Source organism: Triticum aestivum, chromosome 4D (genome assembly GCF_018294505.1).
Source record: "Triticum aestivum cultivar Chinese Spring chromosome 4D, IWGSC CS RefSeq v2.1, whole genome shotgun sequence".
Taxonomy (NCBI): domain Eukaryota; kingdom Viridiplantae; phylum Streptophyta; class Magnoliopsida; order Poales; family Poaceae; genus Triticum; species Triticum aestivum.
Window position 1 is genome coordinate 513,029,261 of NC_057805.1, and position 21,715 is coordinate 513,050,975.

A 21,715-nucleotide genomic window follows, 5' to 3' on the forward strand; every position below is an offset into this window, starting at 1 on the left:
CTTCCTTTTTGTTTTCTATTTAACTAATGTTTCTATTTTTAGTTATTAGTATTTTTCTACTTGTATTTTCCTTTTTATTTAATATTAACTTTCCTTTTCTTTTCATGTTTTGCGCTTTTTTATTTTCCATATATTCATATTCTCATATTATATTCATAAAGTAAATTTTAAACAAATGTGATAAATACATGCTGAGTTTTAAATTATATTTATTTATAATTGAGCATTTTTAAATACACCTTGAGCATTTTTTTCACATATACGCCGAAGATTTTTTTCAAATAATGTTGTATACGTTTTAATGCATGTTGAGCATTTGTTAAAGCACAATGAGTATTTTTAAATACACGAAAAATATTATTCAAACATTTTTAATATTTATTTTTTTATAAATACATGTGCTTTTTTTTAATAATATGAGTAATTTTTAAGACAAGTGGAGTTTTTTTTTTCCAAATACAGGTAAGAATACAATATTTTATTTAAATTCATCAACACTCTTTTACTAACATGAATAATTTTAAAATCCATGTTGAACAATTTTTAAACACATGATTAGTAATTTTCTATAATACAAGATGAACAAACTTCTATATACATGTAGATGAGACCGGCCTCAGGCATGGAGCATAATGCAATGGAGTGGAGTTTCAACCAGATTGAGTATACGAAACATGAGGATTTGATCATAGCTCTCCATTACCTTATCGGTGATTTGGCATGCACGGCGAAAGCTGATTCACAAAGACACACATGAAAGCCCATTGTTGACTCAATGCTTCGTGGATCGACTCATCATCGATTTGGATCCCAATTACAGGTGAACCATGCCACGTGGAAGCAAGGCACATGTTCGTCATCCTAGATGGATTGCACAAAGACCTATAAAACTACGAATATCATGTCGACGCAGGGGTATCCAAGAATACTTCTATTGGTTCGATGGCAGTGGTTGGCAAGAGCGCCAATGGCGTCTTGTTAGGAGCATCTACACTATTCTTTGAAGCATTGGCATGTTTTGAGGTGGTGGCCTTAGCGGAAGACCTCCTGTTACATTAAATTGCGACCGCAAGCAACTGTCGGGCTATTGTGAAGAATTTTCAGGCATCATCAGTGATTCTGTATGTACACATTTTGATGCAGATACAAGAGATGGAGACACATGTGGGCATGCAACGACCGTCATTAATGGACAAGTATTCCAGTGAAATCGTGGTTATGCGACGTTGGATATGAAAGAGTAATGCTACAACAACGGACATGTTTTTACGGAAACAACAGACTGGCATTAGGTTGCGCTTTTTCATTGGAGGTCAGAAAGGAAGGAGGGGCCCACCCCTGTGAAAATCAGGAGGGGAGAGGTTATTAGTATGAAGGGGTCCGTAAAACCTCCATTACTATCCGTGCGTTTAGGATTATTGGATAGGAAATGTGTTGAAAAACATTGTTGTTTTGGAATGCTTAGAGATGGCGCCGGGTACTTTCGCCATGTTTGGGCATAATAACAATTAGTATTATTTTGAAGATCGACTGATTTCGGTGAAGTTGGTCTTAATTAATACAATACGCTAGAGCACCCAATATGCCCCCGGCGGTTTGGTAGGAGCGGACCAAAGTGATTACGGGGTCGAGCTTTGTACGAGGGATTCCTTGTGCGTGAGAAGGGAGGCGTGGAGGAGCATGCGTGCGGCGCGAGTACAGAGCAATGAATATATTATTAGCTACAATGCGTAAGCAACGTGTGCCTTTGAATGATTCGTTCCCGAAAGGAGACTCCATCCCCATGATACGATCCCGGGGACGAGCACACAGAGCACTACATATATGACCGATCGTGCAGAGTCAGTGTGCATGCAGTGTACATATTGTGTTCCCAACCGGTAATCGTGGCGATGGAGCCGACAGAGGACATCGAGTTCCTCTGGAAGTGGCGCAAGTACCTCCTGCTGCTCGCCACGCTGGTCGCCAGCGTCACCTACGGCGCCGGCCTCAACCCGCCGGGCGGCGTGTGGTCCCAGGACCAGGGGCCAGGCAGCAACAATGCTCGAGTGCACCGCGCCGGTGCCGTCCACCGCCCGACGCCGCTGGCCCCGGCGCCGGCCGGAGTCTACCCCTTCCGCGTCGGCGACCCGGTGCTGGTGTCCACCTACCCGCGCCGGTACACCGCCTTCTTCTACTGCAACGCGGCCGCCTTCGTTGCGTCCCTGGTCATCATCATGTTCCTGCTGGATCAGCGCATCAGCAACAACCCCGCCGGCCTCACCGTGCTCCGCCTCGCCATGCTGCTCGACCTGCTTGCCCTCATGGCCGCATTCGTCGCCGGGAGCTGCCACAACGTGGTCTCCTTCATCTATGTCTCTGCCGTCTGCGTCGTCGTCCTCCTCTACTTCGCCATCTACCTAGGCGTGGCCTCCATCTCCTCCCATTCCCGTCTACTACTTTTCTTTTGCGGTGAAAGCTCGTGTCTACTACTATTCATGAGGAAAGCGCCGGTTGCGGCCTCGTACGCGGTGAAGGGGCGCATCAAGGAGCGACGCAAGTTCCTCCTGCTGCTGGCCACCTTCGCGACGCCCCTGACGTACGCCGCGGGGTTGGCGCCGCCGGGAGGCTTCTGGAGCGAGACCGTGGCAGGGCACAGCGCCGGCGCCCCGCTGCTGCACGACGGGCGCTACAAGATCCGCTACCACGCCTTCTTCTACGCCAACGCCAACTCCTTCGTGGCGTCGCTCGCCATCATCATGGTGCTCACGAGCAGGACGCTGAGCGACCGCCTCATCCAATCGTACCTGCTGCTTGTGTGCGTCCTGGTGGAGCTGCTGGGCCTCATGGCCGCCTACGCCGCCGGCAGCTGCAGGTTGATCACCACCACCATATACATCGTCTCCCTCGTCGGCGCCGTGCTCCTCTACATTGTGGTGCAGATGGTCGTCGAGCTGCTCTGCAAATTGCGAGTACAACAGTAAGCGTAACTGAGCTTATTATTATATGTACTCCCTCCATTTCATTATAGTGTATATAATTTCTTTTTTGAAAAGTTAAACCTCACAAACTTTGACTAATTTACAGAGAAAAACATTTACATCTAGAATGTTAAACATATATCGTTAGATTCGTCGTAAGATGTAATTTCATGCAAGTTGACTGTTTTTTATATTTGAGTCAGTCGACTGATCTAAAAATTATGTCTGTCGATTTGTTTCATATCTTTCATTACCCAGCTGCTTACTAGCACATGTACTTGTAGCTGCTTACTTCATCACCCAGCCGTAGCTGCTTACTTCATCACTAGTCGATTTTTCTATTTGAATGTGTTCCTACGTACTCCCTCCGTTTCTTTTTACTCCGCATATAAGATTTGGTCAAAGTCAAACTACACAAAGTTTGACCAAATTTATATAAAAAAATATGAACATCTACGATACTAAAACTATATAGTATGAAAATACGTTTCATGGTGCATCTGATAATATTGATTTCATATTGTGAATGTTTATATTTTTTAATATAAAGTTAGTCAAACTCTACAAAGCTTGACTTTGACCAAACCTTATATGCGGACTAGAAAGAAACGGAGGGAGTACTAGTAGAGATGCTTTCATCACCCAGCTGCAGCAAAGTGTGCGTGCTGGACATTGATATTCTTACATAGGGCCGCTACTTCTTTCATGCATACATCAAACGAGAGCTTGGTCATTTTTATGTATACTTGAATCACACACTGAATACAATCCTATGTAGCTGGGCTGCTTCAAGCCAGACAAAACAATCGACCAAAACTAATAAACATTTCATGTGACGGAAGAATAAAAAAATGATTAACATATAAATTCCTTTTAAGTTCGTAATACAAAATTAAGCATAAATAGAGACCCGTTAACATGATAGATCTTGAGTAGAGGTAACATCAAAGCACAATACAAACCCGCTAACCTGACAACCAAAAGAAAAGAAGAAAATACAAAATACACAAAATTTGCTGGGTTTTTCTATTATGCAAGAATAAGCATATACTACCTCCGTTCCTAAATATATGACGTTTTGATAATTCCATTTGAACTGCCAAAACGTTATTTCAGAACGGAGGTAGTAATAGTGTAATTTTCTCAAAAATCAAAATCCCAACATGGAATGAATTTGTGACATTGATATTCCCCTTATAGAAGGAAGAAAATGAAATGATAACCAAATCAAAATAATAAAGTTATATAAGAAATTGTGAATTAGCGATATTGGTATTATTCTTTAAGAAAATAGATAATGAAGAAATGTAAAAAAAAAACTTATACATAACCTTGCACTAAACTTGGACCTTTTATTGTATGCAAGCAACAATCATATAATAGTGCAATTTTCGCACTATTGCATAGTACTAGAGTGCATGCATATACACTCACCCAACATTCCATAAATATCTCCAAATTGAAAAAAAATGAAAACCAACTAATACAGAAAAATAAATAATAAAATAAGAAACATATAAAAAACAAAGGGAGAGAAGGGAGGGCTGACAACACATTAGCAAATTGACTGACCCAAATATTTGGTCAATCAAAAGAACAAGACACAGACCAAACCAACTCACATGACAGCCCTGGGAAAAAAAGCACGTATCTCAAAGTGAAATCAACGGTAAAAAAACCGAATGACCCAAAAATAAATTTCAGGCGACTTAGATATAGCTAAAATGTTTATATATTTGATATTGTAGACACAACTAATTTTCTCTTTAAACACGATTAAAATATACAAAGTTTGACTTTTCAAATATTCATAAGCACTACATTATGAAAGGGAGGAAGCAAGATAGGTGTTTTTTTTTGAGAAGGTACCATCTGTCTTTAATAAAACAACCACGATACATGGTTACACCCACACACAGACAGACCCAGCCAGAATGCTCCAGAAGCACTAGCTGTCCCGACACTTTGCAGAAAGGACCCCATAAAAGGAAAAATTACAAACAAGACCTTGGAGACCCCTGCACAAAAACGCCAACTCTCGTCTTCATGAGCCGCCGCCGCCTCAGGGTGGACGCGGTCCGGTCCGGTCCGGTCCCTGACCGAGCCATGCTTTGGACCGGCCGCGGCTGGTCCGGTCCGGACCGGACCGAAGTGGCTGGCGGTCCATATTTTCAGGACCGGACCGGCTGCAGCAAAGCTCGGTCAAGACCGAGAGGACCGACTGGACCGACTGTATATGTATCCTGGGAGTGCGCTGGGAGGTTTTTGGCTCTGTTTAGCCACTGTTTAGTCGTCCTTTTATATTCTGTAAAGCAAATGGACCAAGAATACAGCATATATAAGACAAATTTTGAACATTTAGAATCTTTGTTTCGAAAGAGGATGGAATCGACAGTAAGTAAGCAAGTTTTGCAATAGGTTTACAATGACAAGCTGAAGAATGGATGAAAGATGATAAAAGAAAATTTTGGAATTCAGTACCAACTGCTAACAATGGTGTATTCAACACTCAATAGATCAGTGTGAACTGCTAAAAATTCAGTACTAATTGTTGAAAAATTTGGCACTGAATACCTCGGTCAGAGATAGGATAAAACAGAGGAGAGGACATAGGAGATCGAACAGGTGCAGGGGAGACGGCGTGCAGGTGCAGGCACATCCTCCCCCTCCTCCAGCTTCGTGGTCATCTCTGATCGACAGCAGCAAGACGGCGAGGAGGTGGTTGACGACGGACAGGTGCAGACGGCGGCGGCCGACCCTCAACTCGATGGCGGGCAGCTGCTCGCGCTGCGCTCCCTCCTCTTCTCCTCCTTCCCTCCAGTACTACGGCTTCGTGGTCTACGGCGAGGTGGTTGACGACGGCAGCACCAGGAGGTGGTCGACGGCGAGAGGTAGAGGCGCGGCGGCGCGAGGTTGTGCCGAGGAGAGGAAGGCGAGGAAGATGGCGGCGCAGGGAAGGAAAAGGGGCGGCGCATGCGAGGAAGAGGAGGCAGTGGCAGTTCGCTAGGTCACGCACGCACGATATATGTGTTTGGGCTCTTCTGATTAGCTTTAATTGGGCTGGGCCTTCGGTCCTCCGAGCCGGACCGAGCTTTAACCGGACCGGACCGACCGAATTTCGGTCTCGTTTTCACGGACCGGACCGGCCATATTATCTAGCGAGCCAGGACCGTACGGTCCGGTCCATAACGGGCCGCGGTCCGGGCCAGAAGCCCGCTCGTCCCGTCCACCCTGACCGCCGCCGAAGACGCCGTCAGAGAAGGAGACGAAACACCACAGAACCTTGACCCGGCAAGGTTCCTCGCAGATAAACTGCTTTGTGGACCTCTCATGGATCCCGCCGTCGACGGCGAGAACACTTCCTCTGGGGAACGTCGGCCTGGGAAGACCCCGAGCTTGACCGGGCGGCCGCACCGCTCAATGCAGTCGACCATGTCGAAATAGAAGAGCAGCACCGCCCACCGGCACCCTCGAACCCAGCATCGAAACCCCCAGCATCTGGAGCACACCGACGACGCTCGCCGGCCACACTCCTGTACAGTTCCTCCCGAACTCCGTGGTGGCATCGGAGCAAACGCGACCACGTCGGCGGAGTTGGAGGACAAAAACCGCGCTGAAGTCGCCGCCGCTGCTGCCGCGACCCCGCTCGGACACCTAGCTCGCAGATCTGACACCGCCCGCACCGGAAACCGACTTGACGAACGTGTGCAGATCAGGAGCACACTTATTGAACGCCACTGCCATCGCCATTAGAGACAAGCAAACGGCCAGCCCACACCTAGCTACATAGCCTATACCTAGACTACAGCTGTACAAATCCGCATGGCGAATCCGGCAGCTCAAACCCCTCCGACGAGCCAGGGGCCGCGGAGGAGAGGAGCTACCGAAGCCGCCGCCGGCAAGCGAGTCAAACTTCTCTTCGCCCTTTTCCTGTGGAGAGAGAAAGGGGAGGAGGAGAGACCAACGCTGGCGTGTGTACAGGTGTTGAGCTAAAGTTAGTTTGCAGGACGATGTGAGCTAATTACTGTTGAATGAATATATAGGAAGAAGCCAGAACGGAAGCAAAGACAAGACGAAGAGGAGTCACGGTCGCTTGTATTGCTGCTGGCCACGCTGGCGGCAACTGTGACGTACCAGGCAGGGCTGAGCCCGCCGGGCGGCGTCTGGCCGGAAGGGCAACTGAATCACACCCCGGGGAACCCAATCCTCCATGACATGCACCTCAAGAGGTACAAGGCGTTCTACCACTGCAACACGGCGGCGTTCGTGGCGTCGGTGGTAGTCATCATCATCGTCCAGAACAAGCATCTAAACACCCTCGGGCATGCTGCGCTCAAGATGGCCATGATACTGGACTTGTTCGGCCTCATGGGCGCCTATGTCGCCGGGAGCTGCCGGGACAACGCCACCAACATCTACGTCTCCGCTTTGGCCGTCGTCTTCTTCGCCTAAATCATCGCCAAGGTCGTGGCCTACGCATCTCAGGGCAGGGAGAGCTGCCCGACACGGTGGGTGCAACGCATGCGCGATAAGCTTATAGAACATCTCACCCCCAACGAGCCGCCCCGGCAAGGGGAAGGAGAACCACCTCTCGATGAAGAAATGGGCGAACAAAAGAAGCTTGAGAGGAAGCGCAAGTTCTTGCTGCAGCTTGCCATCCTCGCCGCCACCGTCATGTACCAGACCGGGCTAAACCCGCCCGGCGGGTTCTGGTCAGAGACAGAGAGCAAGGGCGAAAGGCCACTCACTGCCGGCGACCCGGTTCTCCTCGACCACTACGGGAGTAGGTACGAGGTGTTCTTCTACTGCAATGCCACAGGGTTCATGGCGTCCGTTGCGGTCATCCTGCTCCTGGTGAACCAGAGGCTGTACAAGCAGGGCATCCGGAGCAAGGCACTCAAGGTATGCGTCATGGTCGGGCTGCTGGGCCTCATGGGCGCCTACGCGGCCGGCAGCTGTAGGCTGCTGCGCACCTCCATCTATGTCTTTGCGCTAGTGGCCGCGGTGGTCGCCTTCCTCGTCCTGCAGATCTTGTTCTTCCGCTGTGGTCGCCGCAAGTTGCCAGAGCAGCCGCACGGCGAGAACGAAGGCGATGAGGTTCCGGGGCAGTCATGGGTTCCAGAGTGCCTCCAGCGGTGGCTGAAGCCGCTGTCGTCAGCGCCGGACGGCAAGAACGAAGGAGATGAGGTCTCCTCTCAACCGAAACGACGCCGCCAGGATTACGAGAAAAGCAAGTCTCTGATGCTGCTCGGCATCCTTGCGGCGAGCGTGACGTACCAGGCAGGTCTCGCGCCTCCAGGCGGCACCTGGGGTGACGACGATGATGTGGTGGTATCGCCGTCGGCTGCATACATCTCCCATGCCGGCAACCCGATCCTGCTCGACACCAACACGAAACGGTACCAGGCCTTCTTCTACTGCAACGCGACGTCATTTGTGGCCTCCATCGTTGTCATCTTGCTGCTGCTGCAGCGCAACGTGAGCAAGCGAGGCGCGTCGCTGCAGGCAATGCATACCGCAGTGGTGCTGGACCTGCTCGGCCTGCTAGGTGCCTATGCCGCCGGCAGTTGCAGATACTTGGAGACGTCCGCGTACGTCATCGCCCTCGTTGCCATGGTGGTTGTCTTCATTACCATCCACGTCCTTCTGTCGATTGGACGACGTGCCTGGGAAGGCCAAGAAGGTCACGGTGTGGAGGACAATGATGATGATCGGTCAGACCAAACTGTATCAGCCACCAGGTTGTAACTAATTAATTCTGTCTGTTTAAATTCCTTTGAATTGCAGTTTTTCCTAATAATTCCCTTGATTTGCAAAGCTGCTCATCGGGAACCTTGTGCCAGATATTTTTTTTTTCCGAAACGAAGGAAAAAACTTTGCCTCATCTATTAAATAGAAAAGAATAGAGTGTGCTACAAGTACACCGAACACACGGCATGAATGATTACTCTTGGAAAATTATTGATCCTAGTTTTTTAGCTCCAGCGATGACCCAAAGGTTGGCCTCGGTCGAGATGGTGGTAAGCAATATGTTGCTGGAGCGTTTTTCTGCCTGAAAACTCTTGCGTTTCGTTCTTTTCAAATTATCCACGAGACGAGCATGGTAAGGGAGGCCTTGGCACGTCTGTGTGTGCCAGATTTTGGTTGTACACTGTGTGTCTGTCTGTGTGCTCCCTATGTTGTCTACACATTATGTTTGATTTGGTTTGGCTTGTATATGAACTAATTATAAATTTGATTAATTCATTTCAATTGTTCAATTTTTTAGCTCGAGGGAGTTCACTCTCGATGTTTTTGCCTTTTTTTTCTGTTTCGTACACGACCGAGAAAAAAGTCTTTTGGAGTCATCTAGACCGAGTTGTTTCCCGATCAGAGTCATTGTATTTTGGATTGCTAGGAATAGAGGATCGGTTTGAAAAATGTCAGACCTAGGGGGAAAACCGCATCGTCCCAAATAGGGCGGCCCTACGTCATCCCCTTCGGGGTGACTCTGGGGCTATATGGTTTTTGCCGCGACTACCTTCCTACCCTATCAGCAGTTCAGCACCCTCCCACTTACCGCCATCGGTGGCGATGGGCCTCTCCTGCAGCCTTCTCCTCCTCCTCACATCAGCCCGGATCTGCTCCATAGTGGCCACGTTGGAGGCCAGGCAGGTTTGTGGAGGTGCTGCTCCATCCGGTGCGGCACGTGATGGGTCGCACATAGGTTTTTGCCCCCATCTGCCATCCCTGCTTAGGGTCGGAAGAGTCCTATACAAATATGGGAGCTTGCAACATTTCCCTTTGGCTCCGACTTGGCAGGTTGGTCCGAGGCCATGCTCGGTGTACTGCTAGTTTTCCCTCCCGCATTGGCTCCTCGCCGACCAACAAGAATCTGGGCAGCGCCCCCTTTCATCATAGTGCTTGTGGTTACCAGAGGGAGGATGAGGAGCTGGTGGTATGGAGCATTGGTGTGGAACAGGGGTGGCCATTGCGCTCCTGCGGCCTGTCTCCAAGCAGGTAAGGTGGTTCCATTGGTCTGGAGCAGTGGCTCCATGTGGTGGGTGCACCCATACTTTCTTCGTTTTTTGATTCTCGGGAAACGACGGCATTGTGGCAGGACTCATCTGTGGGTGCTGGATTGTTGTCTCGCCCTGAGAGTGTCGAGGTGGAAGTCATGGAAGGCATTCATAGTTCCTATTGGGGGTCCTACAACATATATTTTTATTGCATGTACGAACCTACCCAGGAACACTATGAAGATATGCAAGTATAGTGATCAACAAACTTCCTGCGAGGGAGAGTTGGTGAAGCATGATTCCCGCAACTAGATGATACGCCAATCTAGCATCAAAAGTATGATGCCTCTGAAGCTACCCACGCGTACCGAATTAGCGGTTTAACATCACTTTGGGGACCAGCCCGAAGAGCTGATGAACGAAGAGACGTAGTCTAGCGGGAGAGAGATGGAGGTGGCAGCAAGGGGGTATGCTCCGAAGGACTTGTCTGTCCAAGGGGTGCCCTCATTGATGAGTGTTATTTTTACACTCCTCTAACACAAGTTTAAATCGAGATATTTCATAAAAACCGAGATATTCGCTTAATGACTAATGAATGCAAAGGATTCGAGATGTCCGATCTGTATTTTGTTTCCACGTGAAATGGGTTACTTATGAACAAAATCAAGCCAATACATGGAAAGGAGTAAAGTGGAGATAGAGGAGATCAAGTGGGAAGCTCAGCAGAGGAACCAGAGCAAAAGTCGGTGTTCCATACGACCATCTCCACTCGTACTGCTTGCCAACGGAGCCACCTGATCCATCTGAACAACCTTTATAAGGCCCGACGCCAAATGAGAAATAGGACAAGTCACCACATCGTCATCGTCGCATCAAGCCATTGTTGGGGAACGTAGCATGCAATTTCAAAAAAATTCCTACGATCACGCAAGATCTATCTAGGAGATGCATAGCAACGAGAGAGGGAGAGTGTGTCCACGTACCCTCGTAGACCGAAAGCGGAAGCGTTTGTTAACGCGGTTGATGTAGTCGAACTTCTTCTCGTTCCGACCGATCAAGCACCGAATGTACGGCACCTCCGAGTTCTGCACACGTTCAGCTCGATGACGTCCCTCGAACTCTTGATCCAGCAAAGTGTCGAGGGAGAGTTCCGTCAGGACAACGGCGTGGTGACGGTGATGGTGAAGTGATCCGCGCAGGGCTTCGCCTAAGCACTACGTGAATATGACCGGAGGCGTAAACTGTGGAGGGGGGGGGGGGGTGCACACGGCTAACAATGTTTGTTGTGTGTTCTAGGCGCCCCCTCCCAATGTATATATAGGTGTGAGAGGGAGCGGAGCAGCCTTGGGGCACCCCAAGTAGGAGGAATCCTACTTGGGGGCCTCCTCCAATTCGGCCTCCCCCTTTAGTTATCTCCGGAGGGGGGAAGGAAAGAGGGGAGAGGGGAAAGGAAGGGGGAATCATATTCCCTCTATTTCCTTTCCTCCTCCCCTTTTCCTTTCTCCACGTGATCGGCCCATATGGGGGCGCACCAGCCCACAAGGGGCTGGTCTGTCCCGCCCTAGGCCCAATAAGGCCCATATCTTTGCCGGGGGGTGCCCGGAACCCCTCGGGTGACCCGATACGTACCCGGTACCCCCGGAACACTTTCGGTGTCCGAATACTATTGCCTCTCCAGATATAAACAAGACAGCGGTAGCGACATTTTCTCTCTGCTCACCGCTAGTCACAGATCCGGCCGGATCCCTTCGGCCGGTGTGTGTAGAGGACTAAAAGGTGCATGGTTCACGCGGTCATCGCCGCCGAGGGAGGAAACCCACCGATGCCAGAGGGGCCCGATCCTCTGCCCGTGCCGTTCTCTCCGACACATCGCCGGCTCGGGAGGTCCTCCGACCCTTCTTCCTCCCTGCCGTATTGTCCGCAGATCCGACCTGCCGCCCTCGACATCCCGGCGACCCTCAGGTATAAGTTCTTCGAAAGCGGCCTTGCTCTACTGCCCCAGCTCCCCACGTGTCTGAAGGTGCATCTTTTTCTACTTCCATCAGCTCTTCCAAAGCCACCTAAATTTTTAGTATTATTAGAGGTAAAGCTACTTCATGCATTTGAATCTAGGGCTTTGTTCAAACAACGAAGAAAGGGGGGAAAGTTGTAGCATGAATCTAGGACTTGATTCAAAGAGGAAATAATATGGTGAAAGTAGTAGAGACCGGATACCCAACCGGTCTCTTGGTTGAAAAGGGAAATAATGGGAAAACGCAGTACAAACTGGATAAGGAACAGATCTATTATTGGTTGAAAAAAGGATAGAAAGTGGCGGCTGGTGGACAAGTCAACAGAGTATGTCCAGGATTAGATTTGCTGCCATCACATAGTAAAAGGTCTCCAGGATTAGATTTGCTGCCCTCACATAGTAAAAGGTCTCAGGATTAGATTTGCTGCCCTCACATAGTAAAAGGTCTCAGGATTAGATTTGCTGCCCTCACATAGTAAAAGGTCTCAGGATTAGATTTGCTGCCCTCACATAGTAAAAGGTCTCCAGGATTAGATTTGCTGCCCTCACATAGTAAAAGGTCTCCAGGATTAGATTTGCTGCCCTCACATAGTAAAAGGTCTCCAGGATTAGATTTGCTGCCCTCACATAGTACAAGGTCTCCAAGATTAGGTTTGCTGCCCTCACATAGCATGAACAAACTCGGCATCACCACTTTATGCCTCCTTGTAGGTACATTATGCTGATGCGTCCACTGTCGCATGTCCTTATACCAACCTTTTGCTGTTGTTAATGTAAGGGCGCATGTAAAATGAAGCGATCACACTGCTACCTTAGGGACATGTCTAACCAGTGTTATTGTTAATCTAATGCCTCCAGTGATAAGATGCAATTAAACTGTGTTACAAATGGCACTCCTGCTGTTTTCCCCAGTATGATAAGTAAGTTGCTCCTTTACGCTGCTGAGTGTCCTGGTGTCCCCACGGTCCCATGCCCTTAAACCAACTCTTTAGCTTCTGTTGATTTACTGTGTCTGGTAAACAAGCAATGCCACCATTAAAGTAATCCCATATTTGAGGAATCTCATTGTTGATCGTAATGCTTCTGGTAACATGAAGCATTGCTGACGTTTTAAAATTTCTACTTTCCTTGCGTGATTGCCATGAACATAATTAAGATGCTTCTTTTCATTTTGTATATGTTTCGTATATTCTTATTGACCAGCAACTGTTTACTTTCTATCTTTTTGTGCAGATAGGGATATCCATTTCACCTTGTTGCTATTGTGACCTTTTGGTGAACTGCACAAAACACTTTTTTTGGAATGAGTGTCTTGTGCAGTTCAACTAAAATGTCACGTGGGCAACATCTTTCAATTTTGGTGGAACTGCACAAAATGGTGATTGGAGTTTCCAAAATCTCCGTCAAGTTCTGCTGGTAATCTCGTGCGACATTTTATTAGCCTTTGCAAGATGGAGCCGTCACTGTCACCACAATGGCACTTTATTTTAGTGGAACTGCACAAAAGGATAAGAAAATTATAGTTGCACCTTACATGAGCCGGACAGCCAACTTTAATGTTCCTCAAGTTTAGTGCAACTACTAAAGAAGAACCTGCCAGCTCACAAGAGCAAGTACTTCTTGCTAGCTGAATGATGCAATCTTTGCTTCATTTCAGGTGAACTGCAGAAAAAGGTGCATGAATTGAATCATGGAACTCCAGGCAGACCTCATCCAAGTAGAGCTGGAGGTTGAGTTTAAGGAGGCCGCTATTAGAGCGAAATCATGCTCTCCTGTCTCCTTGTTTGTGCTGTGCAAACATGCTGTGCAAACAGGAATACTCAACTACAGATGTTGTGACGGTCAAGAGCATTCGCCAAGTTCTTCGATTGTATGACATGGCTAGCCAAAATGGATTTAATCCCGATATTCACTTTATCAAAAGGCTCTAATGGGTTGGTTCTGAATCTTGCAAGCTGGGAATCAGTGAGATGTGTAGGCATCTTTGTTGTACTTATTATTTGAATCTTATTTGTTGGTTCTGAATCTTGCAAGCTGGGAATCAATGAGATGTGTAGGAATCTTTGTTGTACTTATTATTTGGATCTTATTTTTGGTTCTGAATCTTGCAAGCTGGGAATCAGTGGGATGTGTAGGCATCTTTGTTGTACTTATTATTTGGATCTTATTTGTTGCTTCTGAATCTTGCAAGCTGGGAAACACGGCATGATGATGCAGAGGACAACAACCATAACAAACAGTTCAAACTTGGTAGTATTATCTTTGTGAAAGTGCGACAAATGTGCTGATCGTCTGCGTCCTGAGAATAATAATTCTAATTGTTGTGCATGTTGATCCTGTGGCACTGATAGAACGAGCGAATGCATTGCTTGTTTTAAGTATAAATTTCTATTAAAGCTAATTAAATTTAAGTAAAGTGACCACTAACTCCTGTTATTACAGTAGCAATACAGACCCACTCGTGAACCGACGTGTGGCCGAGGGTGCATCTTCTGCCGGGCGTGCAGCGGACGAGGGAGGGGTAGTAACTGTTGTCGCCTGTACACACTCAGCTTACAGTTGAATCCAGTTCCCCAAGAGCTGAAAAACGAACTGCTGCCGCCGCCTACACACTCGTTCACTCGAAGAGACTCCAATGGAGATCCGAGGGGTGAGCCTGCTGGATATGGACTTCAGCAAGGAGTTCCCCTTTGAGTTCGCCGTTCAGTCCTATGGCTGCACCAAGTTGAATGTGATGTACACCAACGATACGGACTCGGTGAAGCTCTGCCTCGCCTCAGTCCTATGGCTGCACCAGGTTCTGGAGCATTCGCCCGTTTCATCGGCAGCGCCGACTGCACCTTCGCTACGGTGGAGAGAAGGAAGAATGTGACGATTCGGCCATCTGGCACAACAAGCTTGTCGACATCCAGAAGCAATACAAGATCATCAGCAACGGGCAGGAGAAGGACTCCGTGGTTGACCTCGCTGAGACCATCATCGACCCCTAATACGCCAACATGAAAGAAGACGACCTGAACACGTGGGAGGTACGCTGAATCTAGCCTACATAACCTACGCGGCCAAGGACGCATACGCATGCTACGACATGTACAGGCAGATCTTGGACATGAGGGCATGTCTGCTTCCCGTAACCGGCGAGTACACGGACAGCCGCAGCGTCATGATTAAGCGTGCCAGGAAGGTCTAGATGTTGTACTTTATCTGTTTATAAGCACCTTTATCATCTGAGTGTTTCATGTATTAGCCTATGTGTCGTAATTATCTGTTTTGTCCAAAATATTTCTGTAAGAACCCATTAATCTGATTGCTTTTTTTAGTGGCTATTTGCTTATGTATGTAAACTAGTTCACTTGTCCGTAAAAAAAGTAGTTCACTCGGCTGCCGTGCTTTGAATCTCCTTCCTCCCAACATATTCCCCTCCTCAGGTGGACTCAGCAGGTCTCTGAATTTTCTCCCACATTCTTTTTCGATGTAAACTGAGTTTTCTCCCAGTACTTTCCCCTAGAACCAACTCAACTGTCCCACGTCTAGCCTAGAAAATAATAATACCCCACGTACTATTAACTAATCAAATTAAAATGATATTTTATTTCGTAAGTTAAAAGTTCTTACAAAATAATAATAATAATTGTTTATATATAACTTGGCAAGTTAACTCCTAGTGATTGCGTAGCTTGCAAAGATTTTACTGACGTGCAATCATGTGTTTATGTTTTTATAACATTTCTCCGTCTAGCCCAACATGATATTTTCACCCAGCCCAGCAAGTCCGCGGATTTCGAGAAAAATGCAAATGGGATTTAAACGGGCTGCATAGATGCTACATCATTGTTTCACCCAGCCCACCAAATGGACTAAAAAAACAAATGGACTGGCTGACATGTGGGCCAGTAGGTCGAAGCCTAAGAAGGCGTTGGATTTACATCCAACGGCCGGCATTCTTCTTCAATCTCTCGTCTTCTTCCCCCAGCGCTGCCGGAACCGCCTGCTCCAGCCTTCGGCGTCCAGCGGCGTTGTTTTGCGCTCCTCAGCGAAACGCTACCCCGCCGACGGCCAGGCCATCCCTCCACTCCGCACCTCCTGTTATTCTCTGCCGAGTGTAGGCCCACCCCGCACCCGAACCAGTCAAGTTTCCCACTCCTCTCCGTCTGCGACTCCACTGCCGCGTCTTCCCCATCTCCAGGTCGTTCCAGTCTGGGGCCTCGCCGTCGTCCACCGCCTCGGTGCGCTCGGCGCGGCGTGGTCAACATACGAGAGTCATCGGAAGAGGACTGTACGTGGAGAGCCTGACGGCTGGGACCCACGAGGTCCATGGTCGCACGCAAGGAAAGTTCCTCCTTATTACGCACTGTACGTGCACTGTACGTGGGAAGGGCTTCTGTATTTCGCGAAAAAAACGTTCCCCCCGCTGACAGGTCGGACCCACCAGCTATATCTTCGCACGCAAGGAAGTGCCTCCTTATTACGCACCAAAAAATGAATACCCCCTGCTAGCTGGGACCCACCATAGTGGGTGGCTGACTTGTGGGCCTACTAAGTTGACGAGGACGGAGGGCTTTGTCAACTTAGTCAATATGAACGATTCTAGCTCCAGTGACCGTACGATGTCCATCCAACGGCCATAGTGCTTCTTCAACCTCTGGTCTTCTTGCTCCAGCCGCCCAAAGCAGCGCCGGTCGTGCCGCGTGCTCCTGCCTCTCGTGGCCGGCTGTGATGCCGCGGAGGCCTCACCGCCCCCTACTACTCCCACCGCTGGCCCAGGGTATCCCTCTACTCACCCACACCCCCTGTTATTCTGCGGCGACGGCAGCCTCACGCCGCAGCCGAACCAGTGAACCCTCGTACTCCTCTCCGCGTGGGCATCCACTGCCGCGTCTTCCCCGGCTCCGCGTCGTCCCCTTCCTAGGCCTCGCCGTCGTCCACCGCCTTGGTGCTCTCGGCGCGGCGTGGTCAATGTGGTCAACGACCGACTTCCATCGGAAGAGTACTGTACGTGGAGAGGCTGACAGCTGGGTCCACGGCCACAGCCCAGTTTTTTTGTGATTTGCCAAGTAAGTCGCTTTGTCAGGCCTGTTGGGCTGCAAATCTTTCAAGACGAGGAGAGCTTCATTCGGCTGGCCGAGAAAATGGCCTATCAGTAATGAGAAATGGGCTGTACATTTTTAAAACACATCAAACCGACAATTAGTTTCAAATATCTTTTTTTCATTTCGAGATTTTAAATTACATTAATTTTTATGCGTGGAGAATTTGTTGGATTTTATATTGATATACATTTATTTTTAAAATCAGTTTGAATGTGAGTCGAAATTTCGGGATTAAAAACAGTTCGGACCGCACCGAAATATGCAAAATTTCGTATAATTTTTTAACCGTGGCCACAATATGGGCTGTAATGCTAACAAAAAGAATATGGGCTCCAAAAAAACCTTAAGAATTAGCAAATGGGCTGTAAATTATTAGAAATAATGGTAGATGGGCTGTATGCTGTTTTCCACAGATTTGAGGCTTTCCTAAAAAAAGGTTGACGCACAAGCAGTGACTGTTGGATGTCCATCGAACGGCCGTCGTGCTTCTTCAATCTCTGCTCTTCCTGCTCCAGCCGCTCAAACAAGCGCCGGCGGGACTGCCTGCTGCCTCCTCCCCGCGGCCGGCTGTGCTGCCGCACAGGCCTCACCGCCCCACCGTACTCCCATCGCTGGCCTAGCCATCCCTCTACTCACCCACACCTGCTGTTATTCTCCGGCGACGGCAGACGAACCAGTAAACCCTCGTACAGTCGTACTCCCCTCCGCGTGGGAAACAACTGCCGAGTCTTCCCTGCCTCCGTGTCGTTCCCTTCCTAGGCCTCGCCGTCGTCCACCGCCCTGGTGCTCTCGGCGCGTCCTGGTCAACGTGGTCAACGACCGACATGCATCTGAAGTGGACTGTACGTGGAGAGGCCGACAGCTGGGTCCACGGCCGCACGCAAGGAAATGCCTCCTTATTACGCGCAAAATAATGATTCCTCCACCTGACATCAGGGACCCACCGAAAGGGCCTCTGTATTTCGCGAAAAAAACGTTACCGCCGCTGACAGCTCGGACCCACCAGCTATATCTTTGCACGCAAGGAAGTGCCTCCTTATTACGCACAAAAAAAATGAATACTCCCCTGTTAGCTGGGACCCAGTATAGTGGCAGGCTGACTTGTGGGCCTACTAAGTTGACGGGGACGGAGGGCTTTGTCAACTTAGTCAATATGCACGATTCTAGCTCCAGTGACCGTACGATGTCCATCCAACGGCCGTAGTGCTTCTTCAACCTCTAGTCTTCTTGCTCCAGCCGCCCAAACCAGCTCCGGTCGTGCCTCGTGCTCCTGCCTCCCGTGGCCGGCTGCGATGCGGCGGAGGCCTCACCGCCCCCTACTACTCCCAGTGCTGGCCAGGCCATCCCTCTACTCACCCACACCCCCTGTTATTCTGCGGCGACGGCAGCCTCACACCGCAGCGAACCAGTGAATGCTCGTACTCCTCTACGCGTGGGCATCCACTGCCGCGTCTTCCCCGGCTCCGCGTCGTCCCCTTCCTAGGCCTCGCCGTCGTCCACCGCCCTGGTGCTCTCGGCGCGGCATGGTCAACGTGGTCAAGGAACGGCTTCCATCGGACGTGGACTGTACGTGGAGAGGCTGACAGCTGGGTCCACGGCCGCTGCAAGGAAGTGCCTCCTTATTACGTGCAAAATAATTATTCCTCCACCTGACAACAGGGAACCACTGGACGGGCCACCGTATTTCGCGAAAAAAACGTTTGCCCCTGACCGCTAGGACCCACCAGCTACATCTTCGCACGCAAGGAAGTGCGTCCGGGCAAAAAAAACGATTCGCCCCCCTGACTGCTGGGACCCACCAGCTACATCTTCGCAGGCAAGGAAGTGCTTGATAGTCGGGACCCACCTGGTCGAAGCGTACGTAGCGTTGTCATTCTGGTCGCGAACGTGTACGTACATATATACTGGTGGATGTAGAGGCGCGCACATGTCGTAGTAGAGGCGCGTACGTGTCGTAGTAGAGGCGCGCACGTAGCATGTACACGTACGTACAGCGGCCAGGGTGCAAGAAAGAAAATGCGGCCACGTATGTGTACATACGGGCGGGGTCTCGAACGCCTACTCGTGCATACGTACGACCAGGGCTCGTGTACATGGCTGGGTCAGAACGGAGAAACAACGTTGTTGTCGTGTTCATGGGGAGGCAACGGAATGCGTCGTGTTCATGGGGAGGCAACAGAATGCGTCGTGTTCATGGGAGGGGTGTGGCGTACCGCAAAACGGAGGAAACGGACCTCCTACGGTCGAAACGGGGGTCCTGTTGATCGGGAGGAGTGTGGCATACCGCAAGACGGACGAAACGGACCTCCTACGGTCGAAACGGGGGTCCTGTTGATCGGGTGTGGCGTACCGCAAAACGGACAAAACGGACCTCCTACGGTCGAAACGGGGGTCCTATTCATCAGGAGGGGTGTGGCGTACCGCAAAACGGGACTCCACGGGATACTGTTCATCTCCACCGTCGACCTCCTCCAGCCTCCACGGGCTACCGTCGACCTCCTCCAGCCTCCACGGGCTCCTGTTCATCCAGCCTCCACCGCGCGCTACTCCACCGGCTACTGTTCAACCACCCCTCCACGGGCACCCCTCCACTGTCTACTGTTCATCCAGCCCTCCACACCACGGGGTCCTGTTCAACCACCCCTCCACGGGCACCCCTCCACCGTCTACTGTTCATCCAGCCCTCCACCACACCACGGGGTCCTGTTCATCCAGAGGCAACGCCACCGCTCACTGTTCATCCAAACCCCCCCGCAACGCTCACTGTTCATCCCAGAGGCAGCATCGATCGGCTTCAGTTAGCAGCAGTAGCGAAGGAATCGCTCGATCGGGTTCAGTTAACAGCCATCGATCGATCGCTCGGGTTCAGTAACGCGTAGCCTGCAGTGCAACCGCTCGGGTTCAGTTAGAGCCCAACGCCTCGCTCGGGTTCAGTTAGAGTCAACGCCTCGCACACACGCGCGTACGTGTACGAGAGAAACGTGCATCGCTCGGCCCCCGACCTCCCACCGTAACCGGGAACTCGCCGAAATTTTCCTCGCCCTCGGTTCTACCCCGGTTTTTTCCGTAGTGGACGGCCCAAAGAATGTCATGCAGCTGCGTCTCCGGCCCGCCCAGGACGAAAAGCCCATTTTCTGTCATGATTTTTTGTCATAGAAGTAGGAGCCCACCACATCTATGATGATATCGGGTTTTGTCACAATTATAGTCATAGAAGTGTCATATGTATGACAGAAAAAATTTCGTTCGGCCCAAAATGTCACGGATGTGTCTTTTTTTTGTAGTGGGCCAGGCACGCTCGGGGGCGGCGGACGGCGACGGCGTGGGCGGCGGACGGCGTCGGCGTGGGCTCGGGGGCGGCGGACGTCGTTGGCGTGGGCTCGGGGGCACGGGCGACGGCGGCGGGGAGCCTGGCGGCGTCGAGGAGGTCGGCGTCGTCGGGGGCAACTGGCAATGAAATTCTGAATTTTTGCCAAGTGTTTCTTATATAGCAAAGGCTTTGGTCCCGGTTCGTCGCACCAACCGGGACCAACGCCCCCTTTAGTCCCGGTTGGTCACCAACCGGGACCAAAGATCTCTTTTCAGCAGCCCAAAGGGCGGGAAGCAAAGGCCTTTGGTCCCGGTTGGTGGCACCAACCGGGAATAAAGGGGGGAATTGGTTCCGGTTGGTGCGTCGAATCGGGACCAAAGGTGTGCATTGGTCCCGGTTCATCGCACCAACCGGGACCAATGTCCTGCGCCTACCAAAGCCGCGGTGCGGTGGGATGTTTAGTCCCACCTCGCTAGCCGAGGAGCGGTCGGACCTGTTTATAAGCCCTGCCCCGCCATCTCCATTGAACTCCTCTGAACTGCAGGCCTCTGGGCCTAAACTCGCACTGCTATGCCTGTGGGCCTGCTGGGCCTTCTGCGGGCCTGAATCCTGGCCCATGGATGGGTTTCTAGTCGTATTCAGGCCGTGGTGGCCCAGTAGATGGTATTTTTTTATTTTTTCTCAGTTTTTTCTTTTCTTTTTTGCTTTATTTATTTTATTTTGTTTCTACTTACAACAAAATACTTACTGTTGCTATTTTATTTATTTCAGGAAAATTCTTTTTGCTTATAATGTTTTGAACAGAAAATACTTTCATAATTTTAGGTCCATAAATTTTTTTAATGTTATTAAAGTTTATTTTATTTTGTTTCTACTTATATATCTTATTAAAGTTTATTTTATTTTATTTGGTTTCTACTTACATCATCAATTTTCATCCCTTTGTGACTTCATTTTTTATTCTTCATGCATTTACTGATTATTTTGAGCTATAAGACCCTGAAATTGAAAAGCATTTCAAATGAACTCTGAAAAGGTTGAAAGTTGGCATGGTATCATCATTTCATCCACATAGCATGTGCAAGAAAGTTGAGAGGGTTACGGCAAAAACTGGATGCACTTCGTGTACAAAACGGACAATCTCTTTCGAAGTATCAGGATTTCATACGGAAACTCGTCTGTTACAAAGGGATTTCATTTTTAAAACTTATTTGAACTCCTATATTCACCATTCAAAGCCACATCATCAATTTTCAACCCTTTCTGACTTCATTTGTTATTTTTAATGCATTTACTGATTATTTTGAGCTATAAGACCCTGAAATTGAAAAGCATTTCAAATGAAC

The 21,715-nt window shown here is 49.4% G+C and overlaps 1 protein-coding gene across 1 annotated transcript; it reads left to right on the forward strand.

Moving 5' to 3' along the window:
• Window positions 1-942: 942 nt before the first annotated feature.
• Window positions 943-3,340, forward strand: LOC123097222 (uncharacterized). Its single transcript, XM_044518933.1, has 3 exons — window positions 943-1,023; window positions 1,144-1,225; window positions 1,858-3,340. Exons 1-3 carry the CDS (start codon window positions 943-945, stop codon window positions 2,961-2,963), a joined length of 1,269 nt encoding a protein of 422 aa, XP_044374868.1. The 3' UTR covers window positions 2,964-3,340.
• Window positions 3,341-21,715: the final 18,375 nt, after the last annotated feature.

What these genes read in the sequence shown, in the direction of transcription:
- LOC123097222 (XM_044518933.1), top strand. Translation starts at nt 943, where the DNA reads ATGGCAGTGGTTGGCAAGAGCGCCAATGGCGTCTTGTTAGGAGCATCT. An exon ending in AAGCATTGGCATGTTTTGAG is followed by an intron (nt 1,024 to 1,143) that starts GTGGTGGCCTTA and finishes ATTTTGATGCAG; the next exon opens with ATACAAGAGATGGAGACACA. An exon ending in TGAAATCGTGGTTATGCGAC is followed by an intron (nt 1,226 to 1,857) that starts GTTGGATATGAA and finishes GTGTGCATGCAG; the next exon opens with TGTACATATTGTGTTCCCAA.